The following is a 16,940-nucleotide window of genomic DNA, read 5'->3' as shown; positions in this document are numbered from 1 at the left end:
CTTTTAAAATACATTTTATTATGTAGAAACCAAAGACAAATTGTGCAATATTCACATTAGAATGGTTGTTACAAACTGATGTTAATGGAATTAATTCCACCAAAGGGTCAAGTTCAGACAATGGAAATGTTTTTTCTTTGTTCTAGTATTTCAGCGAACAGGTAGAAAAAAAACATGGCATGTTAGCATCAAGGAATACAATGCTATGGTAAAAATGTTTTATAAAAGACTTGCTGCAGCATTCAGAATGATCCTCTTTAAACAAATCCACCCACCCACGCCCACTCACACATATGGATAATGATAATGCAGCTTCAGCATGATGACTGGTTTAGGTCTAATTCTAATCTGTAACAGGGTCCACAAAACAACAACTGTACTACACAGTGAAAATTAGCTTCATTATATTTGCACAAAACACAGACAAAACACACAAAACCTAAAGAGAAAGAAAATTAAAGTACAAAATATGAGTCATTGTTTTAATTCATTTTATTAGTAGCCACTATGTGCTGCACAGTTTTAGCCTTTTTTGTGAGGATTTAGATTAACTGTCAGACTAGCCGTTTCTGATGAGGTTAGCCACTTATACTTATCTTTAAAGGGTTGATTTGGAGACAGAAAGGTATGGTTCAGTTGTTATTTTCCCTTCAATTATCACTGTTCATCCCTCTGACACATCTTAATGTCATACAATCAATCAGATGAGGACCTCTGAGAGGTTGGTTGTGATCCAGGTTTCCCCCAGCAACCACTAACTGACCTTCTCCACTATTTTGAAGACCACATAAAAATCTGATGCTTCAAATCAGTGCACCAAGGTGATTTCCTTTAATGTCTTTAGTTATGTCCATCAACATATTGTTTTTTGTCACAACACACTTAAAACCCCTTAGCAATGGATCTCATAGGCAACCTGTGATCCGAAGAGGAGACTCTGACTGAGGAAGAGCTCCTCTGGGTCTGTTGTTAGGGGTCCCTCTCCTCCGTCTGCTGGGTTTCTGCGAAGCCCGATTCCCCCTGACCTGGTCAGTGTCTGCACCATTTCATGGTCCAGGAGAGCCTCCTTCATTCCCTTCTGCTGGACAAAGCCACTTATCATGGGACACCTGGATGAAGTGGACCCCAGGACAGGCTTGGATCGGTTGAGGACGTACATCTCGTGGCCATGGTCATCGCGGTATTCCTCGAGCTGAGCAAAAGTGGTGGGTCCATCAGAGTAGTCGTTCACATAAAGGATGCTCTCTTCCTTGCTGGTACAGTAGGAGCCTCCTTCCTCTTTCCGGTACTGCTGGTGACGAGTGTAGATCATAATCAGGAGGAGAACGGCAGTGAGTGCCAGCAAGGAGATGCCGACCGCAATGGCAGTTTGTGTCGCAGGGCCCAGAGCGCTGAAATCCATGCTGTCCTGCTCATACAGTGGCTCCTGGCTCACATCCAGAACCTCTGGCTGATAGAAGGAATTAGATGAAGACGAAACGAAGGAGTGTGTGTTCAAACGAGGCCAGAACTGGGAGGAATATGAAGAAGAGGACATGTTGACAGCCAGGTGAAAGGTAACTCTGGCTACACCACCAGGGTTCCAGGCCTCGCACTCGTACCGTCCAGCATGCGCTACTGTCACATTGCTGAGAAACAACATGCCGCTGCCCATGTCCGGGTCAAAGCTGTCCCTCTCGCCACCCTCCTCAGTTCCACGCACAAGCCCGTGGATCCCACCAACACCCCCCACCTTGATCCCTCCACTGCTGGGCAGGGCTGTTACCACTCCTCCAGTCCCAGACCTGAAAAGCTCACCGTTGGGTCCTAGCTCTTGAACCAGGCCTCGAGGTGATAGCTGGGCCTTGCCGTGGGAGGCTTTCTTCCAGGTCACCTGAGGCTGGGGGTATCCCGAGGCCTGGCAGGAGACTCTGAGGCTCTCCCCGAGTCGCACAGTGAGGTGACTGGGCTCTAGCTGAACCACAGGGGGAATGCAGACCAGGCTGTTTGGGGCCACCTCCACCAGGCTGAGGTGGGAGAGGCGAGGCGGTTCTGAGCACATCAGCTGACGCTGTTCAGCCGAGCTCAACAGACGCTGACCGTCTTTGCTGATCCAGGTTCTCAGCCAGCCTAGCGCGCAATCACAGCGCCACGGGTTCTCTGGAGGAGAAGAACGGAGTCAAATAAGGTTAGCATGGGTTAAACCAAGTGTGTTTTATCTTATGTTCCATTTTGGCAATTTAAACTTAGTATGAGCTCTCTTGACACCCAGTGCACGACTAATTGTCCTGGAGGGGAGGTTCCTCTTTCACAGGCTGTTTCGGTTTATTCTTTAAAATTATGTCTTTTAGAGATTTTCTCATTAAAGGTCTATGGTCGGGTAAAACCCTTTGTTATGTAAATTATGTGCATGGGCACATAATTTTCATTGACACCAACAGACTGATGTCAATCAAAATTATGTGCATGGGCACATAATTTTCATTGACATCAGTCTGTTGGTTCTGGCCAGTTTAAAATTTCAGTGAGGGTGTGTGAATTTCAGTGCTCTGACAGTGTATTCTCAGGCAGTGTCAGTTCTTCTGAATTGTGGTGTGGAAGACTTAAATTCAATCTTGGAGGATTATGTCATATTACTGTAAGATATAATGTGTTCTAGGAAATCTGTCCTCTCTCTGCTTACCCGTGACTCGCAGCACCTGCAGGCTGACAAGAGGTTTGAGGGACGAGGCTCCCAGGGTGCGGAGGTGATTTCTGCTGAGGTCCAGCAGGGCCAGGGATGACAAGCCAGACAGGGCTTGCTCTGCTAGCAGCTCTATGCTGTTTTCCTGCAAGTGGAGTTCCTGCAGACGCTGGAGACAGCGAAAAGACATACAAGCAAAGGAAGGAAAATGTTAAAGAAGCAAATTTAAGGAGGAGCAATAGATATGTCAAATGTGAGGTGAGGATGACTCAATTCCATCAGACTAAGTCTATATTGTATTACTGTATGGTAGGGATTAGTCAGACATGCTGTCATGAATTGGATTTACAGTCGCAGACGTCATTTTATATAATCTATAAAAAGGCTTCCCATACTGAAATTACTTTGGCTTTGCTGGAAAAAGCTAAGCTTTTTTCACTTTACCAAAAGGATTAGGGTTAAAGTTTTTAGAACGCTTAGCCTCAAAATGTGCATTGACCATTGCCATCCAGTCATCCTTTATTTTATCTCAGCTCACATGCACCAACCTGCAGTCCCCTGAAGGTGTGGTCCTGGACTCGAGTGATCTGGTTGCTGGCGAGGTAGAGGATCCGGAGGTGCTCCAGACCCCGAAACATGTCAGGGGTAACCAGGTGGATGAGGTTGCCATTGAGGGCAAGCTCCAGCAGCTGCCCCTGACTGAGAAATGCCCCAGGCTCCAGGGCTGAGATGCTGTTGTTCTGGAGGTACAGGTAATGGAGGCTGCCCAGACGAGTCAGGTCCTGAAGACGGATCTGCACTATAGCGTTGTCCTGGAGGAAGATTGTCTTTATGGGAGATGGGGGAATTAAATTAGCAGAGATTGATTGCATTAGGGAAACAGAGGCAGGGATGTAATGTTTAAAGTGGTGTTTGTTTTATACCAGAAAGTGAATGTGGCCTGTTATGGTGCTGTGCTCTGTGGGTAGAAAAATGTATTAACCATGAGGAGACATTACATTAGCAACAAAGCCACTTTTAAACCTAAATGCACTCACAGGGCTATGCAGAGCTTTGGATATATGTAAATGTAGGCAGTACAAACAAAGTGGAATGAGTTTGTTTGGGCTCATGATAATAGTGACACTGGCAATGTGGGTTGTGCAGCGTTTTTCAGTTCTCTTGCCAAATGCTGCAGAAATCACAGCCCTTGTCAGCAAACATCTTCACTCAAAAAATGTCTGAGTGATCACAGCTACATGAGAAGTGCTTTCTGTGTTTGATCCACAATGCACAGCTGTCTGCTTGATTGGTAATATGCATTAATTGGTGATGTTTTCAAAGACGCAAACACTGGCCATGAGATAAAGTATGATCGACGAGATAGACCTGCTGAATGAGGTTAATGGAACAATTTATGCGGGACATGCTTCCATTAATATTCATAAGCTGCAGTAATGGTGGGGGGCCTGAACCCAAGAGGAAAAGACGGTGTGATGTTAAACATCTTCTCAACAGATGATCAGAGGGCGTGCGAGAGTCCCTTTCTGAGCAAGAATGAATAATTACACAGCCAGCAGCACAGCCCCTCCCTTAGGCTTACATCAAAGAGGGTCACAGCGAATTGATTAACCACAATCATTTCAGGGTAATAAGAATGGATCAGAGAGGAAGTCAACTGATACAAAACCACTGATGATGGAGGACAGGCCGGTCAGCTGCAATGCACCAGCAGCCTGTGTGCCCTAACTCACTGTCGATCGGCCAACTGACCTCGGTGACAGAAGGGACGTCCTGTGGGATTTCTTTGATCCCAAGAGATCCGCACTCCACTGTGAGGCTGTAGCAACGACAGCCGGAGGGGCATCCCAGAGACGGATGAGGGATGAGGGCCAGTATGATCAGGATGAGTCTGGAGAACCACAAGAGGACCATGGTGGTTTTGCAGTGGACCTTCACAGACAATACCTAAGGAGAGAGGGTAGGGGAGGAGACAAAAAGTAAGCATCAATCACAGTTACAACAACCAACCTTTTTCCCTCGTGATAATGTATTTCATTCTAAAAGATTGACAGTAGCTGCAGAAATGTGTACATAGATGACTGTGAAATGACAAGGGAGGATTGATAAAATAATAATAATAAAAAAAAGCAAGGAAACAAGAGTATCTCCTCATCGCCGCCTGTTTTCCATTCAGCTGTGTCTATTCAGTGGAATTGCAGCAGCATCTATTATGGGCTTCAATTAATTAAAGATGTGATAAAAGATGTGCAGGTTGCCTCAAGGACCTCTCTCTTGTCTTTTTAATGCATGCACAAACACACTCACACTCTCCCTCTATTTCTGTCTCTCTCTTTGTCTTACAAAAGGCACACACACACACACGTGTGGATGTGCTGTAAAGAGAGATAGAGACTCTGATTTGACCCCTGTAATCTTAGAAACCACATTTACCTCCTCAAAGCAAATCTCAAGTGGTAACCAGCTCTAATCCTCTGATCAAAAACATCAGCATTGGCTGCTTGCTACACCTTACAGCAATATCTTCCTTTGATATAAACCCATCACTGAGCAACTCATCCATGCACTTTTTTTTTTTTTTTTCTACACAGCCTGGACGGGATTTATTGTTCCGCTCGACTGTTCACAACGAAACAGCCTCAGACTCGCTGTCCGATACCATGCAGCTCTACGGTGTTGGTTCATCGGCGGCAGATCACATGAAGATACCACGGGGCTGGAGGTATAATACACGCTGAAATGTCACACTGAGCCTGTCATTCTGCTCCAGTGACAGCAGGTAGATTTATTGTGCTCTGCTGAGCCGCCTGCTTCGTTTTGGAGAATTTGCATCCAGAAGAGAAGCAGGCATCTCATTGATCCAGTCTAAAGTCTCACATTGTTATAAAACATTCATGCACGCTCTGGCCATGTCTCCGTATCCCATTAAGCTTGTCTTACTTGTGAAATTTCTAGTTTGCTTAAGATTGCAGAATCACCCAGACAGATAATTGATAGCGTTTACATCTCGCTCTGAATGATTTGGAGATCATCAAGCTTATTAATTATTAGAATGCACACAGATCTCATTACAGCTCAGTGATGAAAGGGTCCTGTGCCTGAAATAAACTGTGACTGATAAATATTCAGTTTGCAGTGTGTTTGAACTGTTCTGTCAGATTGATATCAAGTGTGTCTCATTTGTAGTCCGTTATAACCAGGCCAGTAATTTAATGCCTAAGTGAAAAAGCAGTAGGATCCCTATTTCTGTGGCTGAGAAGTCGAAGCCACACTGCATTATTAAGCAAATGAGCAATGAACTGGATTTTAATTTTGCATGTTTGATTTAGAGTACATTTACAAGGATTTCCAGCTAGATTAATACAATGTGACCTACATAAGCTGTTCAGTCGTCTTCTTTCAGCAAAAACAGAGAGACACTTATTAACAAAAGCATGCCATTTCCTCTGTAGAGCTCTCCAAACAAGCGTGGAGAGAAATGATGTATTTCTATTGTCGGAAAGAGAAAGCACAAAAATTGAATTTTGAATAAGGCCTTGGCCTGTCATTGAGCTTTGGTTACTTTCACAGTGAGATAACTTTTAAATAGCTTTGGCTTACTTGAGAAGTGTCAGAAGGGAACCAGAGAGGAAGACACTTATGTGCCCTCAGCTAAGAATACACACAGAACAGGATGCACAGTCTGATTTTTTTTGTTGTTGCTGTTGTTAGAATATGAGCCCAACATCAATGCAAATGATTCCCTGCCAGGTAGAGAAAATAGCTTATGCATTTCTCTGTCTTAAAAAAAAAAAAAAAAAAGCCTGAGCAGCAATCGTGCATTGCATTCAGTGTCAGGACAAGTGTGATGAGACGTAGAGATGAGGATAACCTATGGAGTTCTCGGGGTCTGCGAACAGAAAGAGGACAAAGACAAAAATAAAACATGCGGGCAGAGGTTTCTTTAAATAATGCTGCTGACTGCAACTTGTCTCACAGTACACTGTATGCTCTACTGTTTCAGAACCAGTCTGCCCTCGCACTGTACTTGACTCTCATCTTTTGTCATACTGATGTGGGATTTCAGTGGTAAGAGGTCAATTTGTTCATTTCAGTCTCAGTAATCCTCTGTGGAACAAGCGTAATCTGCACAATCAGATGCCTGTTAGCCAAGCTGCTCTTGGCACTGTTGATGCTTTCATAGAGGGGGCTGCTTTGTTTGGCATTAAAAAAAAAAAAAAAAAACGAGGTCAGCAATATATCTCTATTGACTGTGTGAAAATGTGTAAATAGGATGATTAGAGCCTAATGCTGTTTACATAGATGTGAGTGTTAAAGGAGAGCGGCTGCAGAGACCTGCCAGGGCAGATGTCAGTCAACAAATGCCAAAGGAAATCAAATAAATTGCACATCACACAAAGCCTGTTCAGCATTCAGTAGCTGCATCAGCCTCCAAACATGCATCTACACACATCTCAGCAAACATTATTTTGCCCTCAACACCAGAGTGGCTTGGAGTTTGTTTATTTGGGCATTTCAGAAATTACAATTGTCTCTTTATTCTTGACATAGTGCTTTGTTTTCACGCCCAGAACAAATCATCCACTGCTGAACAATCACAGCCTGCCTGCCCAAACATCCACAGCACAGAAAATTCACCGCATAGTGCTGTTGTGATTTTCTCTTATTTTTCCAAGGAGGGTAGGTGTTGATGTGTCGGAGGTGCAGCAGACAGCGAGAGTGCTGCAGGCAGAAGCAAAGTTCACATCCCTGTGCTGCCACCGGTGCAGGTCGGCCTCATCTGTTGTTATGGTAACTCTTGTGAGGAGGGAAGGTCTGCTTGCGGGGCCTGAAGGCCAGGCACAGTTCCTGTTAGCTGGCGTTAGGCAAACAACTCCACAGAAATAGAAGCTGTCATTTCCCGGGGAAAATTGCTCACAGGAACTTGAGCTATGTGATGACCCAGAGCTAAATCATAAATTCTCTTTTAGTCCAACTCTCTCTCTTTCTCCAACTTGAACTTTTTCCTCTCCTTTACCCTTTTCTGTTTTTACTCTCTTTGCTCCCTTCACTGTTTCCTTGAAAGCCTCCATAATTTTCCCTCTCCCTGTCTCTGACCTCTTTCTTTTCTCATCTCTCGTCCTTCTGCTCTGACTGACAGGTGCTAAATCATTTGTCTCAGAGCATCCTTTTGTCCACAAATAGACTGAGGCCAAGGCACCGGGAGAACGCTGTGGCGCAAACCCAAGAGTAACACACTGACTTTGAGCGATAGTCTCGACCGTGCGCACAAATGCTCACACATACACACACTCATAAACATGCAGAGCACGCCTACGAAGTAGCACTTGTACACAGGCACTAGCCACCAACATTCAGGGACAAACACTCTGACTGGCAAACGCACACACAGGAAGACACACACACGCTTATGCACTCGCACGTCCTGCCTACGATTGGCAGCAGCCATCATCATTCACAGACACAGACCAAGTCAGTTACAAACAGACAGCCATGCACACACACACACACACACACACACACACACACACACACACACACACACACACACACACACACACACACACACACACACATACACACATATTTTGTGTCAGTGGTAAAGGAAGCTCTGTTCAGCTAATAAGCCAGCATTGATTTCTTTATTTTTCCACTACTACTCTGTCCAGCTGGTCTCCACAGCCATTGATTTTCACCATGAAAGCAGACGTTTGCAGGGGGTGGGGGGATTGCATTTTCAAATGTCTGTGTCTAAGAGAAACAAAGTAAATGAGTGTGTGTTGCTTAATGCTGGGATTCATTGTGTGTGTCTGTTTGTGTATGCGTTTGTGTGTGCAGCTCACTGTCAGGCTAGCTCAAGCAGAGTCACCCTCTGAGCAGCAGCAGCAGCAGCACTCTGCCACTTCTCCCAGCGGAGCCTTTAGTCTAAAATCCTCACTCCATCTCCCCGTACTTAGACAAACTCGATAAATCTTTGCTTTTTAAGTGTTCACATGATAAACTGCTGTGACAGGTCTGCCTGCTATGTAGGCTGTTGTTGGTAATGTAAGCTGGCCAACAGAAAAGCTCTAAGGTTATTGATATAAACTGCATGGAAGCTGAAATCAACCCAGAAACTCAGATTTTGTCTGGGGTGATATGAAGCTTTACAGGCTGTAGCTGCGGTGCACTTCTGACTCAGAGACACAGTCAGCAGCAGCACTGTTACTCCGAACCAACCAATGATGATTTATAAAAATTAACATATGCGTCCTCGGTTTCAACACGTTGTTTGGAATTCTCGCATTTCAATCGGAGTTGTGACTAATAATTGAGATCTAAAAGCACAATGGCAGCTCTGTGACTGCATAATCAATATCCATTTTCCACACAAGATTTACTTTTATGCACTCTGCACTCACTGTCTAGGGAGGGTGACATCATATCGTCATTGCTCAAAGCTTAAAAGGAGATTTTAAATGTCGTTTATCCTTGCGATGCAATTTCCGTTTTGCTATTCTGTGCTTTCTTTCCTCTGAATCCTCTTCTTTATCTGCATAGCTAAAAAGCTGTATAAAAAATGTATGACTCAAAACACCTTCAAGTATTATGCAGAGGAAAAACATTATCAACCATTTATAAAGGTTGATAATGTAACCTTTATTAATGGCGACACAATTTATGTAACTGCTTCCAGTGTGTTGAGTTAATGCCTGGATACAATGAGAGGCAGAGATACGCAGAGCAGCTGAAGACTCATGCAGCTTCACTGGGTTTTTGACAATTAATAATTTGTTTTAGACTTTAAGGTTTTTATAGCTTGTTATTAACAGATAGCTCCTGTCCACTTGGGTTCCACTTATCTTTTGTGAAAGGGTTGATCTGACTAAGGATTTGTTAAAGGATTATCCAACATTTATAACTGCATTATAACCAAATGGAAAGCATAAACATAAGCCAAATGGATTTTCCACAACCTGGCAACAGAAAATGTGTTTTTATGAATGGCTTAAACCTGATTATTTGGTCTCTGAAGGATTATTAAACAAGTTCTTAACCATTAAATAAGCCACTGGTTACAACTATACACTAGACACTGCTTCAAACTTAATTTTCACACTTCTGTGCTGAAATGTCTTGTTACTTATTGGCTAACATTTACACGATACTGATACATCTACAATAAGCAGATTCATGTATCAGCCAATACCAACAAATCAACCAATATTATTTTTCTTTACACAACCTGTAACCTAAATATTTTTTTTTTCTTCAAAATTTGCAGCCTACAGATGTACAGAGCAGGACATTTAATAGCTGAAAAATAAACTTGTGATTACTCTCTGGACAAATGACAGTGTTTCAAAGCATAGCTTTGGCATATGCTGATACTGATATACATTATCTTCAATATGCTAATGTTGCTCGATAAGTCATCCTGGCTGATTTATCATTTGGGCTGTAGTCAGAATAGACAGGAGTAATCCTCTCTACATCATTAACAATCTTTGGTAACCCCAACTATGAAAGCAACAGTCTGACAAGCAGTCGACAAGCTTGATAGCACCCCTGTGTCTGTCTGTTAAATGTGAACCTAAAGCCTGGACACAGTTAGCTTAGCTTAGCCCACAGACTGGAAACGGGGAATCAGCTAGCCTGGCTCTCTGCAAAGGGACCGAAGTCTGCCTACCGGCCCCTCTAAGACTCATTAATTAAGTTAATCAATTAAGCAGTGACTTCCTGGAGTCTTGTTGTCAGGGAGAGGCCAGGCAACTGGTGGAGACTCCAGACACTGGAGGACGTTTAGGTGGACTGTATTGCCGGGTAATAAACAGGAATTAAATTATGTGCTGAACTTAACCAGCTTCTGGCTGTAGCTTCATATTTATAGTACAGACATGAATGTGGGATCACAGGAGAGAAATCAAATAATTGTATTTCCCAAAATGTCAAAGTGATGATGATTGTTATTATTATTATTATTATTATTATTTTAGAAAACCAATAAAAGTGAATGCGACGTCAACTGTTATGCACGTCTTTGTCTTTTGTCGCTCAGGTATTTAGTAAACACGCCAGCAGCAGTTTCATAAATTGTGTCACCTTTTGAAATATAACTGTCAGTGTTTCCTGCTTCTCACATTTCAAATAAATCTGTGTCAACATCACCTGTCTGACACTTACTTTGTTTTCTCACAATTTCTTGTGTCACCTCTTTTCAAATGCCAATTTTCTCCAGTCTCTCTCTGCCTCTCTTTTGCACACACACACACACACACACACACACTGTCCATTCTAATTGTCAAGGTTGGTTGATGCAATCGATCACAGCAATTTCATTCACAGTAGCTTCATCTGACAGGCTGCAGAATTTATGAGTCAGTGGATTATGCCAGAGCTGAAGGAGCTGTTAGATTTTTATATTTCTTTTGCAGCGTTTTCGTGTTTCATGTTTCACAATGTAATGGATGGGTGAGATCAGACAGGTTGGAAGATGGATGGAGGGGAGTCACATCCTCCTCCATTGAGAAGCAAAACAATCTCTTCCGTTTTAATATTTTCCTCAGTTTTGATAAAAGTATTCACATGAATGGATTTGTATTCGATTTTGCTTTTTTTTTAAGCTGTTGCATTATTGTGTTTCCCTCAATGTTCCAGATGAGTGAATCTGAATTGTAAATATTATTCCTTTTTATGGCAGTTCAGTTGAAAGTGCAGGTATTACGCAAGTAGCAATAAAAGTGTGCGTGTGTGTGTGTGTGTGTGTCCACAAATGAAATGAAAACGATGCTGTGATAACGATTGCTTATCATCCCACTATATTGCGTTTCAGTAATGTTGGGTGTGCTGTAGTGTCTGCAGTAGGAGTCATTGAATCCTTATAAATTATACCATGGAAGTGACAGCATCTGCAGCAAGTGATGGATGTCAGATGTATGTCAAATTACACCCTGGCATGTAGCCTGGGCATATTGTGGTTTTCTGTGCGGTCTGGCAAACAGACAGGAAATAATGAAACTGTAAAACTAATCTGTTTCTTCTCTTCGTTTTTTTTACTCATGCATTTCTTTGCCCATGTCGTTTTCAAGTAAGGCCACAACTGGGGGTGCTATACAATTGCAGCCAGGGGAGATTTCAGTCATCATTGTCTGGCAGACACTAGCCAATGAAAAATTAAAGATCTCTGCAGGCGTAAGAAGTCCACTTGTCTATACGGATCTGTCCACACAAGATACCCCACCCTCGGAGTTAAACAAACGAGGTCCTATCCAGGGGCCCGCTGTTTGGCTCCACACTGCGCCATGTGCAGAATAGCAATTAACCAGGGGGACATGCATTAAGACTCTCAGACATTAGCAAAGAAACTGTGACATTCTGAAGTCAGAGTAAGAAAACATGGCAGCCTTCCTGTAAAGAAAGGCAGTATGTAACAGTGAGCTGCTGGTGACCTAATCAAACTAGATTCTTCTTGGCATCTCCTGTAGTGTCATTGTAACATTCCTGCCAGATTCTCTTTAAGGTGTGTGCTGCGCTCAGCAGTAATCTGATTACACTTCATTTTTTCAACAGTAGCACTTTCATGTTCCTAGGTGATTGGAATATGGCTCACTGGCTCTGCAGAGAAATTGGTATAGTTTTCTTCCAATATGTATTGTAAGATCAGGACAGCTATTTTAGAGCTTAGTACTGCAACATAATGGAGACAAACTATAGACAGTCTGAGGTCCTGGATCACTGCTGTGACTCCTTTGTTATTACATATTTTCTTCCTTAATCACCTCTTGAATTGTGTGTTAATAAAGAAAACAACAAGACATTTAATAAAAACCAATAAGAATGGTTTGTTAGTTCATATTATGCTATGTAAAGGAGATATGGACCCAGCTGCCACTTTATTAGGTACACCTCACCTAAAACAATGCAGTGTAAAACGGCAGCCATGCTGTGAATACATTTGTGATGAAGCTGTTTCAGAGGGGTGTTGAGTCAACTTTAAGGCCATCTTGGAGGCTGTTGATTGTTGTGCTGGCGAATTGTATTATCCCTATTTTGTATGCACTTAGTGGCCACTTTATTAGGTACACCCAATGCAGTCCAATGCATCAGTACTGTCATATTATCTATTTGTACAAAGCTCATAATGTTCAGTTTTGGGTGACGTTATCAGAATTGCGTGAATTCTGTTATATGTTTATTATTGAGGTCATAGTGGTGTTAGACTGGACTGCATTGAGAGGTGTTTGTAAGTATTTGTCATTCCCATTTCCATACATACAAAATAAAAATAAAAGATAAAAAAGTACAAGTCTACTTAATATTTAAGTGTAATGTATATAGAATGTACATACATTTAAACAGACTGCTTTACAAATTTAAACTGTTAACATGAAACAATAGTACTACTACTGGGGATGGCCTACAGAAGTGATTCTTAGTTTGGGGCTTGTAGTTTGTGGTGCTGAATTGTATTGTGTTATACTGAGAGACATTTATATTTCATCCACCCCATTTACATCAATGAGGGTAGACAAAATATTGGAGTAATACTGTATAGGTAACCTATTTACTGTTTTATATTTAGTTATTCGTAAATTTAACACAAAATATCATTGAACAATAACACTGAGGTGCCAGTGCTACTTGGGAGACATCGGTGACTTTCAGTCTTTGGGTGCCTTCAGGTGTACGTGAGTGTAAAAATAACGGCGTTTCATTTCACTTCAACTTCATTCCTGAGATTATTCCAGTTACAAAACATCTTTTGTTTCACTCCCACTCCATAATCTCCTGAAGTACACAGCAGGCAGTTTTATGCTTCAGTATATATCAACACGAAACAATCTTGTGTAGGATTTTTTCTTTTTCTTTTTCTTTTTTTTTTAAGGATTAAAATGTATCAGATGTCAAATGGGGTCGCTAACAAACAACCTTTGAGAACCTCCTGTGTTACTATCCCAAGCGCGCACTGTCCCCCTTTTCCCCCCAACACACAGCTGCGACCTACCGTTTCCCTGCGTGCACCGACTTGATCTTGGCAGCAGTCTCCTCACTTGCTCGAGCGACTTGAAAGACAAAAATATATATATTTTTTAAAAATGAATCCCACTTCAAATCAGTGCAGATAGATAAGCCAGAGCATTTATTCCCTCCCTCCGTAGAGTCCACACAGGCTCAGCTCGTCCATTGTAATTGGAAGCTGGGAGCCGGAGGAAACTGCTCGCATCTGCCAAAGCTGGACGTCAGCGCTGCTGATGGTCGACTTAGACTCTTATCTCCCTCTTCTGAAATTGTTCTACGGCTTTGATTCGCTTTTCCTTTTGTTTTCTTGCCTTTTCCCTGACGTTATATTCCACCAGTGACCTACTCCTCTAATTATCCCTGCTTGAATTGACTCCCTCCCCCTTTCTCTCCCTCTCTCTCTCTCTCTCTCTCTCTCCCTCTGTGGCGAAAGGGAGGGGTGTCTTTATTCTTGTTCTCTCACTTTCAGAACATAAATTGGGTGGTCCCATCGCTGCATGACACCTATTGTTTCAGTCAACTTTAAGTGTAATTTCCGCAGCTAAATGAACCAGGATAAAAAGCGGCACTTTATTGTGAAACAGCACATGTGCGGGCGGGGGTTTCAGCACCACGGACAGCGGCTTTTTATTATGAAAAGTCACGGGCGTCTGAGATTTGCTCCTCCACGCGCTGCCGCTGACAGGAGCGGTGCTCGTCATATTTCCTGCGGCGGCAGCGGCAGGAATAAGTGTGAAAACCCGCGCAAGGACTGAGTTGAAAAAGTGCCATTTCTGTCTGGCCAAGGGCAAGTGAATTCAAGCTGAACCGTGGCCCTTCAATATCCTGCAAAACCATACTGCTCCGTCATAGCAGGCGGCTGCAGTTCATTACTGGTTGTGGGGGGAGAGGATGAGTGTGAGCCGAGGTTACACTCTATTTTCCAGCACTTTTGGTGCCCATGTTGCTGATTGTTCAGCTATTATAAGACTGAAATTCTGTGTTGAAGAGATGTGGGGGGGGGGGGGGGGGGGGGTCCTCAGTTCCCTATGTTGTCTGAAACAGTGGTTACCAGCAGTCAAACACAGTCAATCCATGACTTTTAGCCACATTTTGACCATTTATCTTTTACTTTTAACTGACTGTTCCAACTGTTTTAGTGATTAACTATTCCACCTATTCCTCCAACACATGTAGCCATTTCCACTATTTATCTTTTGCTTTTAGCTAGTTAATTAGCTGTAAAAAGAAGGCTAATGGACAAGTTGAGTTAGTTTAAAGAGTTTATTTGTTTTGTTTTGTTTTTTGCGACCAAAACCTAATTTCCGTTGTTATTATGCTATTCCTATCTGACCAGTTGCCCCAGTAAACTGCAGAACTACCCCCAAAAACTGCTTAAGTCACAGAAATAACGCGCATGCGCACCTGAGCGTGCGTGCCCCCTCTGATGACGACTTGATCACTCACTAATCACACACCAGAGTGGTTAAAACCGCGCTGACCCACATATAGCATCTCTTGATTAACAGCTGCGTGCACGTGTGTGTTCGAGTGCACGCGAGCACGCGCTGATGCGTAACTGTATGTGAAAAGGTTCCCATGCCTGAGCAGCTACATTAGTTTGTGTCTAATTGTGTGCCTTTTGTGGTGCCGAGCGCGCTGCAGCGTGTGCGTGTTTGAGCTCGGATTTTAATGATCTCCTCCTACCCCCTCTGGACCAGCACGAGCCTATTTCGACCCGCATCAGGACAATTAACATCACACTCAAATGTCTGTAAGAGCAGAGGACTCCTTTCACCATCTTTCCTCTCATTCTTCTCCTCTTAAATCCCCCTTTTTGGCATACAGGAGAAGCAACAAATGGTAAATTACAACGCACAGGCTATTTGTATGCGTGCAAAGTCCCATATGCATTTTATTTGCACATAAATTGGTCCATAAACCTTGCTAACAAGTTGTGTTTTCAAGCCATAAAACCCAAAACCACCTCATTAAACAGCCTGAGAGTGAGACAGTTGGGCTTATAATGTCATGGTTGCCAGTTTGAATCCCCAGATCTGCAGGGAAATCAGTCCTCTACACCCACTCACTACACTATCCAACTGTCTAAGTGCACTTGAACTAGTCCCAGTTTCATTAGTGCTGCTCTGTGACCAGCCTTAGAAGACTGAGGTTGTTTCTGGGCTGTTTCCAGGTGTCTGTCTGTGTGTGTGTGTGTGTGTGTGTGTGTGTGTGTGTGTGTGTGTGTGTGTGTGTGTGTGTGTGTGTGTGTGTGTGTGTGTCTGAGTAAAAATCCTTCATCCCTTTGCAGCTACTCCCACAGGGATTGGCTGTAATTAGGAATGCTCTCTTTCTCAACTTGCCTTGTAAATGAAAACACCTCTGTATCAAAGGGGGAACACACTGAATGCAGCCCTGCTGTGGAGGCTTTTCCACCTCTAATATTGAAATGATGAGCCTTTGTTGCCATTTGGTCTCTTTGTTGTCCAGAAACTTCAAGCAGAAAAGCAAGAATGTATTCTTCTTGAATAACAGCATATTAAAGAAACCTGAATTAACAGACACAAAGTGATGAAGAAGTAGAATAGAAACACAAGCTCCTTGTCATTCTGAGAAATATAATTGTGACTGAATCATCCATCTCTTTGTTACTAAAATTGACAGGTTTGGGCAATTTTCAAAATGGCACACAGAGATAAACTTCGACGACTTGACTCAGTCAGACAGACAGATGGAAATGGAGTGATACAGACTAAACCAAATTACCAACAGGGCGGTATAATTTCCATTTACATATTTTACAGAGCAATATAAATGAGTGTAATTTCCATTTAAATGTGAGGGGGAGAAAAGGTGAGGAAATCGCCTTTTTGTTTGTGATGTGGTCTACATGGGTTAGAATCAATAACATGCACAGACAGATGCCGAGGAGATAACAGCAGTTTAAAGCAAACCTGCACACTCACACAAACACACATACACACGCACACACACACACACACACCGCGTAATGAGATGATCTCCCAATGAAAAGCGTGCAGGACATGAAAGCTTTACAAATGGCCAGCAAAACAACAGCTGTAATGCGAAAGGCAGACATTTGTTCCACTAATCATTGAGGGGACTGTCAAATACAGCCGAATGAAGGCTAAGAGTCTTATGTTATAAGGCCCGGCCACCATGATTCCACAACACACGTGACGTTGTCCATCATCCCTTGCCTTGGCCCTCACACCTTGACAGCTGTCAGAGATTTTGATGTGAGATCACAGAATAAAGGGATTACACTGATCTGTGGATA

The 16,940-nt window shown here is 42.9% G+C and overlaps 1 protein-coding gene across 1 annotated transcript; it reads right to left on the bottom strand.

Moving 5' to 3' along the window:
* Positions 1-892: 892 nt before the first annotated feature.
* Positions 893-13,738, bottom strand: lrrc24 (leucine rich repeat containing 24). The gene is made up of 5 exons (XM_041055632.1): positions 13,647-13,738; positions 4,415-4,609; positions 3,211-3,489; positions 2,663-2,831; positions 893-2,139 (listed from the first exon to the last, which is right to left on the bottom strand). The coding sequence occupies exons 2-5, from the start codon at positions 4,574-4,576 to the stop codon at positions 893-895; spliced, it is 1,857 nt and encodes a 618-aa protein (XP_040911566.1). The 5' UTR covers positions 4,577-4,609; positions 13,647-13,738.
* Between the last annotated feature and the right edge of the window lie 3,202 nt (positions 13,739-16,940).

The sequence above is a fragment of the Toxotes jaculatrix genome, chromosome 14 (assembly GCF_017976425.1).
Source record: "Toxotes jaculatrix isolate fToxJac2 chromosome 14, fToxJac2.pri, whole genome shotgun sequence".
NCBI lineage: Eukaryota > Metazoa > Chordata > Actinopteri > Toxotidae > Toxotes > Toxotes jaculatrix.
This window is presented reverse-complemented; position numbering and strand designations above follow the sequence as displayed.